This window comes from Calidris pugnax, unplaced genomic scaffold (assembly GCF_001431845.1).
Source record: "Calidris pugnax isolate Ruff unplaced genomic scaffold, ASM143184v1 scaffold402, whole genome shotgun sequence".
Classification (NCBI taxonomy): domain Eukaryota; kingdom Metazoa; phylum Chordata; class Aves; order Charadriiformes; family Scolopacidae; genus Calidris; species Calidris pugnax.
Window position 1 is genome coordinate 28,431 of NW_015091205.1, and position 13,279 is coordinate 41,709.

General features: G+C 59.9%; 1 protein-coding gene across 3 annotated transcripts in view; it reads left to right on the forward strand.

The window, feature by feature from the left end:
- Nucleotides 1–9,430, forward strand: part of TCEA3 (transcription elongation factor A (SII), 3) — a 10,088-nt gene extending 658 nt beyond the window's left edge. Inside the window, exons 2-14 of one of the 3 annotated variants that reach the window (XM_014959762.1) lie at nt 1,078–1,140; nt 1,265–1,370; nt 1,696–1,867; nt 2,132–2,200; nt 4,661–4,729; nt 4,856–4,936; nt 5,208–5,285; nt 5,381–5,535; nt 6,244–6,300; nt 7,593–7,747; nt 8,345–8,491; nt 8,578–8,649; nt 8,786–9,430. In XM_014959762.1, coding sequence (XP_014815248.1) covers nt 1,078–1,140; nt 1,265–1,370; nt 1,696–1,867; nt 2,132–2,200; nt 4,661–4,729; nt 4,856–4,936; nt 5,208–5,285; nt 5,381–5,535; nt 6,244–6,300; nt 7,593–7,747; nt 8,345–8,491; nt 8,578–8,649; nt 8,786–8,794 — 1,233 coding nt within the window. In that variant the 3' untranslated portion in view covers nt 8,795–9,430. Of the gene's footprint in view, nt 1–1,077; nt 1,141–1,264; nt 1,371–1,695; nt 1,868–2,131; nt 2,201–3,311; nt 3,375–3,498; nt 3,605–3,929; nt 4,102–4,365; nt 4,435–4,660; nt 4,730–4,855; nt 4,937–5,207; nt 5,286–5,380; nt 5,536–6,243; nt 6,301–6,588; nt 6,646–7,592; nt 7,748–8,344; nt 8,492–8,577; nt 8,650–8,785 lie in introns of those variants that run through there. The other 2 variants (XM_014959763.1, XM_014959764.1) reach the window with 2 other exon arrangements.
- The last annotated feature ends 3,849 nt before the right edge of the window (nt 9,431–13,279 follow it).

A 13,279-nucleotide genomic window follows, 5' to 3' on the forward strand; every position in this document is an offset into this window, starting at 1 on the left:
GGGGGGTGTCGGGGACCCAGACACAGCCCTGCCTGTTGCACGAGCGTGTGCAAGCGTGCAAAGGGAGGGGAGGGGGCTGAGCAATGGCTCCCGGGTGGATTTGGCCATGGTGAGCTTCGGGGGGGGGAGCCAGGATGTGGCCCCCACCACCCTTTGCTCCAGGTGAGGATCCATCCGGGGATCCGGTGACGTGTGGGCGAGCAGAGCTCAGCCCAGCCCTTAAAGTTAATATTTGACCATTTCCACTGGCCTTTGCCCCAACAAGGTGAAGGCACCCGGGGCGGAGGAGGCGGGGGGGGCAACAAAAAGCAGGATCCGGTGGCTTTTTGGGATGCCAGCACTTGGAACTGGATCAGATCCCATGGGAGTCCCCCACTGGGAATTATCTTGGGGACAAGGGACTGATCCTGCCCAGCCCCTCCTGCTCAACCCCCCCCCCCCTCCTGCCCTTCGGGGTGGGGGGGCAAAGTCAGGGTCCAGCCACAGTTTGGGGACATCCCCTGTGCCCACCACTTGCAGAGGACACATATGGAGAGGTCCTGGGCCGTGGTGGGATGGGGGTCCAGCCTGGTGTGGGGCTGGGATACCTGGGAGCTGGCCTCTGCTACTGGGGCTCTAAAAATACCTCGGAGGAGGAGGAGGAGGAGGGCTCCGTGCCGGGGCTATGTTTAGCCCTGCAGCCGCTGCCTGCCTTGGGTGTATGTCCCATGGACCCTCACACCCCTGCGTGGGGACACTCAGGTGTCCCTTGGCCGTCCCCACCTCCCGACAGCCCGAGTTTTCCTTATGGAGGGGTTCTCCCAAGCTTTAAGGGAAGCTCCTGCTTCCCAGCTGGGAGGTGTGACCCTGCCCTGGGATGGTCCTGCAGGATTTGGGGTTTTTCTATGAGTCCATCACTGCAGAGGGTCAGGTGTTCCCCCAGGGACCAGCCCAGGGCTGCTTTGTGTCCCCTTGAGGTGCCCTCCCCAGCACTGCTTGGTGCTGGCAAGAAGAAAAGGGGGGTGAGGGCTGCCTTGGTGTGGCCCCCCTATTTCTCTCCAGCTTCTCAAGGACCCCCATGACCTCTCCCCACTCTAGGAAGGGGCACTGGATCTCCTCAAGTCCCTCACCGGCTACACCATGACCATCCAGCTGCTCCAGGTGAGGGGATCTAGGTGGGGGGCAGCAGTTGCTGGCGGGGGGACACCCCATGGGGTGGCTTGTCCTGTCCCCCCCACACCAGCTGGCACATCCCTAAGGACACATCCCTGCCGTCTGTCCCCAGACCACGCGCATCGGGGTGGCCGTCAACTCGGTGCGGAAACACTGCTCGGATGAAGAGGTGGTGGCCTCGGCCAAAATCCTCATCAAGAACTGGAAGCGGCTGCTGGGTGAGCGATGCCGGGGAGATGCAGAAACCCCCTCCCAGGCCCCAAAACTCCCAGCACCCCAAAACCCTGATGCTCTCTAGGGGGTGTCAAGGTGGGATCAGTCCCAAGCTTGGGGGTGCAGACTCCCCTGCCATCGTAGCCACCGTAACCCAGTCTTGCCACACGATGTGTGGACTCAATGGATTTTCCAGGGGCTCATTTTCACTCCAGGATGGAGTGATATAAATCAGTGCGAGCTCCCCAAAAAGCTGAGCATCCCCCCAGCCATCCCCCCACCTGGGTTCTTCTTGGGGCCATGCCTGTGACACCCAGCTCCTTCCCCCAGAGTCCTCCACCGCCCCAAAGAAGGAGAAAGACGCCGATGGGAAGAAGGAGAAGGACATGGATGTGGAAAAGGAGAAGAAGGAGAAGAGGCTGGATTTTCCCAGCTGCCCCAATGAAGGGGTGAAGCACCCCAAGAGCTCGGCCGAGAAGCACAAGGAGAAGCACAAGGAGAGGTGGGGGCTCCTGCCTGCTGGTGGGGGGCACCAGCCGCATAGCCAAGGCATTGGTGGGGCTGATATGAGACCACCCTCTGCTCATTCCTTAGAAGTTTGGTTTCTCCATCTCTGCTGGTCCATGGAGAACCAAAGGGCAGCTGCCTGCAGCCACGGCAGCACTATTTTTTCTTTTCTTTTAATTTATTTAATGATATTTATTCCCAGGATGAGGGCTGTTTTGATGGGGCTCGTCTGACCCTGCCCTGCTCTCTTTGTCCCTAGGAAGCCCAGCAAGTCCAGCTCTCATGCCACCACCCCTCGGGGCCACCCTGGTGACTCCAGCCTGGAGAGGTACGTGCCGAAGGGCACATCGATCCTTACAGCGGGCTCTGGGCACTGCCAGCCTTGGGGTGGCTTCCCTGGCAACCTGGGGGGCTGTGGGCGGGAGGGGGCTGAGCAATGGCTCCTGGGTGGATTTGACCATGGCGAGCTTGGGGGGGGGGGCCAGGATGTGGCCCCCACCACCCTTTGCTCCAGGTGAGGATCCATCCGGGGATCCGGTGACGTGTGGGCGAGCAGAGCTCAGCCCAGCCCTTAAAGTTAATATTTGACCATTTCCACTGGCCTTTGCCCCAACAAGGTGAAGGCACCCGGGGCGGAGGAGGCGGGGGGGGCAACAAAAAGCAGGATCCGGTGGCTTTTTGGGATGCCAGCACTTGGAACTGGATCAGATCCCATGGGAGTCACCCATGGGAGGTCCCCACCAGGAATGATCTTGGGGACAAGGGACTGATCCTGCCCAGCCCCTCCTGCTCAACCCCCCCCCCTCCTGCCCTTCGGGGTGGGGGGGCAAAGTCAGGGTCCAGCCACAGTTTGGGGACATCCCCTGTGCCCACCACTTGCAGAGGACACGTATGGAGAGGTCCTGGGCCATGGTGGGACGGGGGTCCAGCCTGGTGTGGGGCTGGGATACCTGGGAGCTGGCCTCTGCTACTGGGGCTCTAAAAATACCTCGGAGGAGGAGGAGGAGGAGGGCTCCGTGCCGGGGCTATGTTTAGCCCTGCAGCCGCTGCCTGCCTTGGGTGTATGTCCCATGGACCCTCACACCCCTGCGTGGGGACACTCAGGTGTCCCTTGGCCGTCCCCAGCTCCCAACAGCCCGAGTTTTCCTTATGGAGGGGTTTTCCCAAGCTTTAAGGGAAGCTCCTGCTTCCCAGCTGGGAGGTGTGACCCTGCCCTGGGATGGTCCTGCAGGATTTGGGGTTTTTCTGTGAGTCCATCACTGCAGAGGGTCAGGTGTTCTCCAGGGACCAGCCCAGGGCTGCTTTGTGTCCCCTTGAGGTGCCCTCCCCAGCACTGCTTGGTGCTGGCAAGAAGAAAAGGGGGGTGAGGGCTGCCTTGGTGTGGCCCCCCTATTTCTCTCCAGCTTCTCAAGGACCCCCATGACCTCTCCCCGCTCTAGGAAGGGGCACTGGATCTCCTCAAGTCCCTCACCGGCTACACCATGACCATCCAGCTGCTCCAGGTGAGGGGATCTAGGTGGGGGGCAGCAGTTGCTGGCGGGGGGACACCCCATGGGGTGGCTTGTCCTGTCCCCCCCACACCAGCTGGCACATCCCTAAGGACACATCCCTGCCGTCTGTCCCCAGACCACGCGCATCGGGGTGGCCGTCAACTCGGTGCGGAAACACTGCTCGGATGAAGAGGTGGTGGCCTCGGCCAAAATCCTCATCAAGAACTGGAAGCGGCTGCTGGGTGAGCGATGCCGGGGAGATGCAGAAACCCCCTCCCAGGCCCCAAAACTCCCAGCACCCCAAAACCCTGATGCTCTCTAGGGGGTGTCAAGGTGGGATCAGTCCCAAGCTTGGGGGTGCAGACTCCCCTGCCATCGTAGCCACCGTAACCCAGTCTTGCCACACGATGTGTGGACTCAATGGATTTTCCAGGGGCTCATTTTCACTCCAGGATGGAGTGATATAAATCAGTGCGAGCTCCCCAAAAAGCTGAGCATCCCCCCAGCCATCCCCCCACCTGGGTTCTTCTTGGGGCCATGCCTGTGACACCCAGCTCCTTCCCCCAGAGTCCTCCACCACCCCAAAGAAGGAGAAAGACGCCGATGGGAAGAAGGAGAAGGACATGGATGTGGAAAAGGAGAAGAAGGAGAAGAGGCTGGATTTTCCCAGCTGCCCCAATGAAGGGGTGAAGCACCCCAAGAGCTCGGCCGAGAAGCACAAGGAGAAGCACAAGGAGAGGTGGGGGCTCCTGCCTGCTGGTGGGGGGCACCAGCCGCATAGCCAAGGCATTGGTGGGGCTGATATGAGACCACCCTCTGCTCATTCCTTAGAAGTTTGGTTTCTCCATCTCTGCTGGTCCATGGAGAACCAAAGGGCAGCTGCCTGCAGCCACGGCAGCACTATTTTTTCTTTTCTTTTAATTTATTTAATGATATTTATTCCCAGGATGAGGGCTGTTTTGATGGGGCTCGTCTGACCCTGCCCTGCTCTCTTTGTCCCTAGGAAGCCCAGCAAGTCCAGCTCTCATGCCACCACCCCTCGGGGCCACCCTGGTGACTCCAGCCTGGAGAGGTACGTGCCGAAGGGCACATCGATCCTTACAGCGGGCTCTGGGCACTGCCAGCCTTGGGGTGGCTTCCCTGGCAACCTGGGGGGCTGTGGGCGACTGGGGGTGACTTGTCCAGGGACAGGGTGTGGAGATGGGGAGGCAGGATCCAGCTCCCCAGGTCACTGCTGGGGATGTTGGGTCAGACTCACTGGGACCATCTCTCTCTTCCTTTGGGTTTCTGCGGTGAAGAGAGTCCAGCAACGGCCGGAGCCCCACTGCGTCCTCCAAGAAGTCACCTCCAGATGGCAAAAAAGAGAGGTGGGTGCCTGGGCTGGAGAAGATGGGGGAGGTTGGACCCCAGACCCTCGCTGGGCTGCGGACAGGGGTCTGGACCCACTTCTTGGTCCCTATCACTGCTCTCTGACATGGGGCTCATCCTGCCAGGAGAGACTCTGCCGACTCGAGGTCCTCCACCACCTCGGCCACCTCCTCGTCCTCCCCACAGAAGAGACCATCAGGGGAGCGGTAAGGAGGGGGCATCCCATCCCTGAGCAGCCTGGGGATGCTTTGGGTGTCCCCTTTGGGGATGCTCTGACCATGAGACCCACACCTGGGGTGGGTAGAGGTCCCATGGGCACCAGGACATTCCCCATGAGGAACAAGTCCTCCCCCTGACAAGATTCCTGTTGGCTTCCAAGCTGGTTTCTGAGGTCCAGCTACCATTCCCTGCCCCCTGTCCTGCTTGCCCTGTTCTCTGGTGTCACCTCCACTGTCCCCCTCCCCATGCCACCCCCAGGAGAGCCTCTGTGGGCACCAGCCCCTCGCCAGCTCCCACCGGCTCCCGGAGAAACTCCAGCGACAGCAAGGAGGAAAGGTAAGAGAGACCCATCCCACTGCCACGGGACCCCCAGCAGGTCCCCTGGGGCTGTGCCAGGACCTGTCCCCCCCCTCTCCTGTGTGCCCCTGCAGAGCCAACAGCAGCAAGGCCAAACCAGAGACGCCACGGACCCCCACCAGCCCCACCTTCTCCCCCAGCCCCTGCTTCCTGGCCCCCTGTTACCTCACGGGGGACTCGGTGAGGGACAAGTGCATCGAGATGTTGACGGCCGCCCTCCGTATGGATGGTGAGCAGCTCCGGGGGGGGTGTCCTGGACCCTGGGGGTGCAGGATGTTGGAGATGCTGGTGCTGGGTGGTGGTGGTGGTGCAGAAAGTGGCTGCGCTGGCCAATCAGGCAGCTTTATGCCCTGGTTTCATCACACGTGGCAAAACAGGGGGGAAAGAAGCCTCCAAAACCTGTGCTAAACCCTGGGTGGGCAGCATTGCCCCAGCCAAGCCCCCCCTGGTGGGTTATCCAAAGGGGCAGAAGGTAACCCCTCATCTCCTCCCTAAGCTACTGGCCCAAAATGGGCTGTATCTCCCATGGGATAGCCCTAAGAGAAGCAGCCCTGCAATAAACGGTGAGGATATGCGTTCCTGGGGCACCCACAGCCGTCCTGGGGCACCCACAGCCGTCCTGGGGCACCCACAGCCCTCCAACAGAACCCCCCCCCCCAACTTGCCAACAAACAGCAGCTGTAGCTCATAGCTCAGTGTTCAGCCTCAAAATGAAAGAAAAAAAGGGGTTGGAAGGGTCTCTGATGAGGGGTTGGATGTGGAGATGGGCTCTTTGTAAAGTTCAAGATGGGTAAAAATCATTTTTTTAGAGATGGGGTGTCTGGGACAAGCTGAGGGGGAGAAGTGAGATTTTTTTTGGGGGGTGGTTTCTCGGTACATGATGAGATCTGACTGGTTTCATGCCTGAAAGTCACCCCTTGGCCTCTCTGCTCTTTAGACGACTACAAAGAGTTCGGTGTCAACTGTGAGAAGATGGCATCAGAGATCGAAGACCATATCCTTTTGGAGGGCTGGGAGTCCCCAGGGTCCATCTCCTGGGGGGACACAGCTGGGCTGAAGAGTGGTGGGGGGGACAAGGACAGAGTGGTGGTGGGGACAAGGACAGAGGGTGGTGGGGAGGACAGAAGGTGACAGCTCTGCTGTCTCTGTTGCCTGCAGAGGGAGCCCAGACCTTGGTTAGAGGCTGATGCTGATGCTGAGCTGGGGGGTGGTTTCTCGGTACATGATGAGATCTGACTGGTTTCATGCCTGAAAGTCACCCCTTGGCCTCTCTGCTCTTTAGACGACTACAAAGAGTTCGGTGTCAACTGTGAGAAGATGGCATCAGAGATCGAAGACCATATCCTTTTGGAGGGCTGGGAGTCCCCAGGGTCCATCTCCTGGGGGGACACAGCTGGGCTGAAGAGTGGTGGGGGGGACAAGGACAGAGTGGTGGTGGGGACAAGGACAGAGGGTGGTGGGGAGGACAGAAGGTGACAGCTCTGCTGTCTCTGTTGCCTGCAGAGGGAGCCCAGACCTTGGTTAGAGGCTGATGCTGATGCTGATGCTGAGCAGAGCATCTCCTGGGCACCTGCCTTAGTCCGGGGGTCCGTGTGTCCCCCCCAAACCCCTCTGCTCAGGGACCTGCCTCCATCCTTGGAGAAATAAAACCCAAATCCAGCCAAGGTCTCTTTTTTGAGCCTGCCCTTGTCTCTTGCCAGCCCAGTGCCACCCTGGCAGGGATGGAGCCACCTCCATTCACCCCCAACTCAAGGCTTGGGGGGCTCCTGGCAGCCCCCCAAGACTGGGACCAGCCCCGAGGTGGTTCCCCCTCCTGGGTACACTTTGGTTTTTGGTGCATCCCACTCTCTGCCCATGTGTGTGCCTGCAGCCTCGTGGGACACCCCCAAACTGCCACCTCAGCCTGTCTGCCCACATCCATGCAGGTAGCTGGTGGCTTTTTGGTCAGACTGGGAGGAAGAGAGGGGTCTGAGCCCTTTGCACCATGAACTAATGTCCCAGCATGGTCCCTTGTGCCCCAACTACCTTTGGGTGTCACAGCAGGGAAATGCAAAGTTGTTCTCCTCCCCACATCCCGAGTTGTGCTTCATCACCCAAGGAGGAGGAGACCTCCCAAGGAAGGGGAGACCTCCCTTACATGGTCCCCCAAGGACCAAAACGCTGTTGAGATCAGCCACCTCCACATGGGCACCGGCCCTGGTGACCACCAAGCCCAGAGCAGCAGTGGGTGCCCACGGGGCTGGCATCCCCCTATCTTACCCCTTTGATTCCTTGACGGACCCCCACATATCTTCCAGGAGCTGAAGAGCACGGACATGAAGTATCGCAACCGGGTGCGGAGCAGGATCAGCAACCTCAAGGACCCCAAGAACCCCAGCCTGCGGAGGAACGTGCTGTGTGGGGCCATCCCCCCCAGCCTCATCGCCCGCATGACTGCCGAGGTGGGCAGTGGGGTGGGGGGTACAGGGCTGGTTCTTGTGGACCACATCCATGTACCTCCAGGGGTGGGTGAGACCCCCACCAGCCTCTGTTCCTGGTGCCCAAAGGCTGGTTGGATCTTGGCTTGGTGGTGTCCACACTGGACTTGTCCCAGCACGTCCCCATCCCACCTTGGGGCTGGCTGGGGCATGAAGAGCATCAGAGCTGGGGTGCATCAGCAAGGGGGTGGCAACCAAAAAAGATGTGGGCACTGTCTGCCCCCCCCAGAGCCCTGTAACATCTCCCCCACCCCCATCATAGAGCTGGATGCGGGATGTCACACTGGCAGGAGTCAGGCTTGAGGGTCCCCTCCTCAACCGGGGTCCCCAACCCAACCCCCGGGAGCCCAGGTTCCTCCGTGGGGAGCCAGGTCCCTGCAGGCAGCAGTTTTGGGTTGAGAATGGGGTGATTTTTTCATCTGAATGGGCCTGATCCCTCCAGCAAGCACAGAGGGCAGGATCCTGGAGGTCCTGGAGAGGATGGGGAGGGTGCTGGACCACGGTGGCTTGCACCCTGTGCCAGCTTGGCTACTGACCCTGCTGGGCTGGTGCCGGTGGCAGGAGATGGCCAGCGATGAGCTGAAGCAGCTGAGGAACGCCATGACCCAGGAGGCCATCCGGGAGCACCAGATGGCCAAGACGGGTGGCACCGTCACCGACCTCTTCCAGTGCGGCAAGTGCAAGAAGAAGAACTGCACGTACAACCAGGTCAGCCCCAAAAAACCCCCAGGGGGACCCCGATTTGGGGGACACCGGCGGGTTCTCCACTGACCTGGCCACCAACTCCATCCCAGGTGCAGACACGCAGCGCCGATGAGCCCATGACGACATTCGTGCTGTGCAACGAATGTGGCAACCGCTGGAAGGTCTGTGCCCATCTGGGGGGGGGTCTTGAGGTGCCCCAACCCTTCCCCAGCCCTGGGGGGGTGGCAGAGCTCCCTCCTGAGATGGTGCTCAGGGGTTTTGGGTGAAGGCTCACCTCTGGTTGTGCTTCTCCTGCAGTTCTGCTGACGGCGGCCAGCGATGGGGCTGGAGGGGACGCGGTGCCAGACGGGATGCTGTGATGGCCACATCGGGCAGCCAGGGTGGGGAGGGAGGGTGAGGGGGTGGCACCAGTCCCTGCGTCCCAGCTCCCTGCTTCCTCGCACTGGGGGTCCCTTGAACATCCCAGGGAGCTGGGCTCCGGCCACAGGGGGGTTCGTTGGGGAAGACCCCAGTGAATTCAAACAGTTCCTCCCTGTAAACGCCTTGGGATGTGCTGGGAGCCCACTGGGAACGGGCACATCCCTGGAAATGGGAGACTGGTCCGACCTTGCCCTTCCCTGGAGGAAAGCTGGACTAGGAAGATCTGGGGACAGGAGGGACGTCGCCCCGTGGATGTGGGGCTGGGGGTGAGAAAGGGCCAGGTTTTGCCCCCCTCGATACGTTCTTCTTCACCGAAGCGCACGCAGCGGGAGGACATGGAGGGAGGCAGAGTGGTTGCAGCCGTGTCTGGATGCCAGAGGGATGCCACCCTGTCCCTCTGCTCTGTGACACACGGACCTGGCTTGAGGGCACTGTGTCCCTAGAAAAGAAGAAGAAGGGATGGGAGGGGGAGAGGAGTGAGGAAAAAACTCTCCAGCCAGAGCAATAAAGGTGTGAACACCCTCTGTGGCACAGGCTGCTTTTTGAAGGGGGAAGCGCACGCAGCGGGAGGACATGGAGGGAGGCAGAGTGGTTGCAGCCGTGTCTGGATGCCAGAGGGATGCCACCCTGTCCCTCTGCTCTGTGACACACGGACCTGGCTTGAGGGCACTGTGTCCCTAGAAAAGAAGAAGAAGGGATGGGAGGGGGAGAGGAGTGAGGAAAAAACTCTCCAGCCAGAGCAATAAAGGTGTGAACACCCTCTGTGGCACAGGCTGCTTTTTGAAGGGGGGGGTTGGGACCTTTGTCTTGGTTTGTGTCCCTCACCCAAGTTTGTGCTTCGTGGTGCTTTGAGCCCCCAGCCAGCTCCAGCTCATGGCTGGAATCCACCAGCCCCCAGTTTGGGGTGTAACAGCGTCTTGATGCCCATCCGTCCCCTACCAGGTGATTAAAGACCTTTAATTAAGGCCAGAGCATCTCTCTGGCTGGGTCTGGATGCTGAAGGTTGTCCCATGGCAGGACGGCACCTCCACTGATGGCTGGGAGGGTTTTCCAGGGAAAGGGCATCGGGGACCGGCCTGGAGATGTACCTTTGGCTACAGGAGGTGCAGGATGGAGCCTGGTGGCACCAAGCCCATCCCTCATGGCCACCAGCTTCTCCCAACAGCTCCGTTTGGCAGCAGCAAGACGTGATGGGGACACAGGGAAGGTCATGGTGACCATGGGATGGGGAACGAGGGTGCTGCTCCCGCGCGAGCCAACGGGCAGGAGTGGAGGAGGACGGTGGAGCTGTTGAATTAACGATCATTAATTTTTTAATCTCAGGCTGAGGTGTGCATTTTTTGCCCAGACAGATCTTGGGGCAGTTTGCACCCAGGTTGGGGTGTCAACCCCTCCATCTCTGGGGGTCCCAGCAGCCCAGGGAATGGTTGGGCACCCCTGAGACTACAGTGCTCGTTAGCACGCCAAAGTCATTAAGAAACCTCCAAGGCAATTCTTTACACTTGCAAAGTGCGTGTGGCTGCAATTAAGGACTATGGGGGACTGTGGGGGATGAATAAAACATCGGTGTGACCTTGTGTGGCGCGGGGAACACAGGATGGGCAGCACCACACCAGCAGCACGTGGGGCTCACGTCCTGTCCCCTGGGTGCCACGGGGCATGTTTGGGTGGGACAAGGCTGAAATCAGGGGATTTTGACCTATATTTTTTGCAGTCTGGTCCAGCAAAGGTGTCTGAGCAACATCAGAGGGAGCCTGGTCCCACTTTGTGATGGACCTCCTGGTGTCCCCATGTGTCCATCTGTCCCTCAGGGGACATGTCCCCAAGGGAAATGTCACCCTGTGCACCCTGTCCATGTCTCCTGAGAAATCCCAGGGGAGGAAAAGGAGCAGGGAAGGAAAGTGGAGAGGTGGGCGCTGCGGGAGACCCCCCCACCATCCATGGAGGGGTGTCACCCCCAAACCCAGGGGGGCTTTCCCACCCGGGGAGCTCCTGGCCCTGAAGGATGCTCTGGGTGGGGACACAGGATTCATCCCCCCATGGCGTGGTGGGTGGGTGGCTGTCACTAGGGCAGGGGACACTGATGGTCTCTCTGGCATCCAGCTGTTCCCAGGGGTTGAAACGGGCTCCAGGTGGCTTTTGGGGACAGTCCCCAGGGCTGACCCTCCACCCTGCTCCACGGGGAGGGACCAAACACGTGTGTGTGTTACAGAAACCCAGTTCCCAAATTTCCAGTCCCCAAACTGGAATGGCTGGTGGCATTTAGGATCTGGCTGAGCCCACCAGGGAGATTCCACCGCCCTCTCCCAAGCCCTCAGCCCCACGGATGCCATGTCCCGGGGGCTTTCCCTTCTCTCCTCCGCAGGGGACGGTCCCCTCCTCCCCTCCCCTCCCCTCCTGGTGAGGAATAAGTGCTGCCTTCTCACCAGCCCTCAGCCCAGGAGCTCTCTCTTGAACTTTGGGGGAAGTGGGCACTTCAATTCTGATTTTTTTTCATCCGTGCTCGAGGGGTGTAACCATGGTTTTCAAGCGGCAGATGTTGATGCTGGTGTCTGTGTCCCCCCCCCTCCACCAACCCTTCTCCTGCCCGTGCAGCCTCTGCAGGCAGAGGAGCTCAGACAAGAGCCCTCAGGAGCTCTGGGACTCTGTCACGGCCCTGGGCTGAGCTGAGATCTTAGGAGTGGGTGGCCCGGCTCCACCTGGGGCTGTTCGTGACCTTGCAATGATGGAGAAGCCCTTTTGGTCCCTGCTGGGGGTTGTTTTGCCCCCCCCACCCCCTGGGGCACCAGGTTGTGGATGCTCTGAAGCTTCACCAGCCTCTTCCTGCCCGTCCCTGCATCAGACGCCGAATCCTCCATGTGATGGAGGTTTTATTTTCAACCTACAATGTTTTAAACACCCCCCCAGCGTGTCCCTCCCCAGCTGGGTCCCCCATGGCACTGCAGTGATGGGGACAGCCACCACCGGTGCCACCAGACCCTATCCCATCCCTATGGGGACACGTCTATCCCGCAGGTGCAGAACCCTTCAAGCAGACACTTGAGAATCCACCTTTTGCTTTGCAATCCCGGCTCACCCAAGGTCCGAGCCCCCCCAAGCCCCAGCCCCCCAACTCGCCCACGCCGTGGGGGCTTCGCCGCTGCCCTTCTCCCCCGCAATTTTTCCAGCCTTGACAAAAAAAAAGAAAAGAATAAAAAAATAATAAAAAAAAATAAAAATCAGCCATTTGCTGTTCAGCGGTTTCCATGGCAACCCCGTTTCCCCAGCCTCTCGCTCGATGGCTCGATAACCCCCCCGGTCGCCGGTCCCCGAAGCGCAGTGGCTGGTGTCTGTCCACAGGGATGGAGCGGGAGGGGGTGGGTTCCTGTGTCCCCCCCCTCCCTGGGATGGCAGGTCTTGGGGGTGGGGACCCTTGGCTGGGGCTTGCTGAGGACCTGGGCTTCTGGGAAAGGGGATGGTGCAGCTGGTGGCGAATCGTGGCAGAATTGAACCAAATTAATGCAGTTCTGGAGGTGGCCTTTCCCCTTCCATGGGGGGTAGCCAGCCCCGAGGAGGTGTCAAGCCCCTCCTGGGGGGGTAGCCAGCATTAAGGGCAACAAAGATGGTGAGGGGTCTGGAGAATAAGTCTTATGAGGAGAGGCTGAGGGAGCTGGGGGGGTTCAGCCTGGAGAAGAGGAGGCTGAGGGGAGACCTTATTGCTCTCTCCAACTCCCTGAAAGGAGGGTGTAGAGAGATGGGGGTCAGTCTCTTTTCTCAAGTCACAGGCGACAGGATGAGAGGAAATGGCCTCAAGTTGCACCAGGGGAGGTTCAGGCTGGATATTAGGAAAAATTTTTTCACTGAAAGGGTTCTCAGGCATTGGGATGGGCTGCCCAGGGAGGTGGTGGAGGCACCATCCCTGGAGGTGTTCAAAAGAGGGGTTGATGTGGTGCTGGGAGGTCTGGTTTAGTGATGGTGCTGCTTGTTTGTTGTGTGGGTGTCTATTTTTGTCAGTTAGGTTGACGGTTGGACAAGATGATCTTTAAGGTCCCTTCCAACCTCGAAGATTCTGTGATTCTGTGATCCTCTCTGGGGTGGTGCCAGGGATGCACAGCCCCCCACAAGTGGCTGACAGTGTTTTGGGGGCTACTTCTGGCCCAAGGCAGCATCTCCAGATCTGTCACCGGAGCCTGGGCTGCAGTGTTGCAGGTCAGGATGGTTGAATGTATGTTCCCTCACCAGCAAAGCCCAGCACCACCAGGTTTTGAGTCCAGGGTGAGGAACTGGGGGGTGATGGGGGACAGTGGGGGGTACCCTGACCTCTCACCAAGCCCCCTGGGCTGGGGCATCCAAGGCGATGCTCACCCTGCACCACCAGAGCTTGGAGATGAG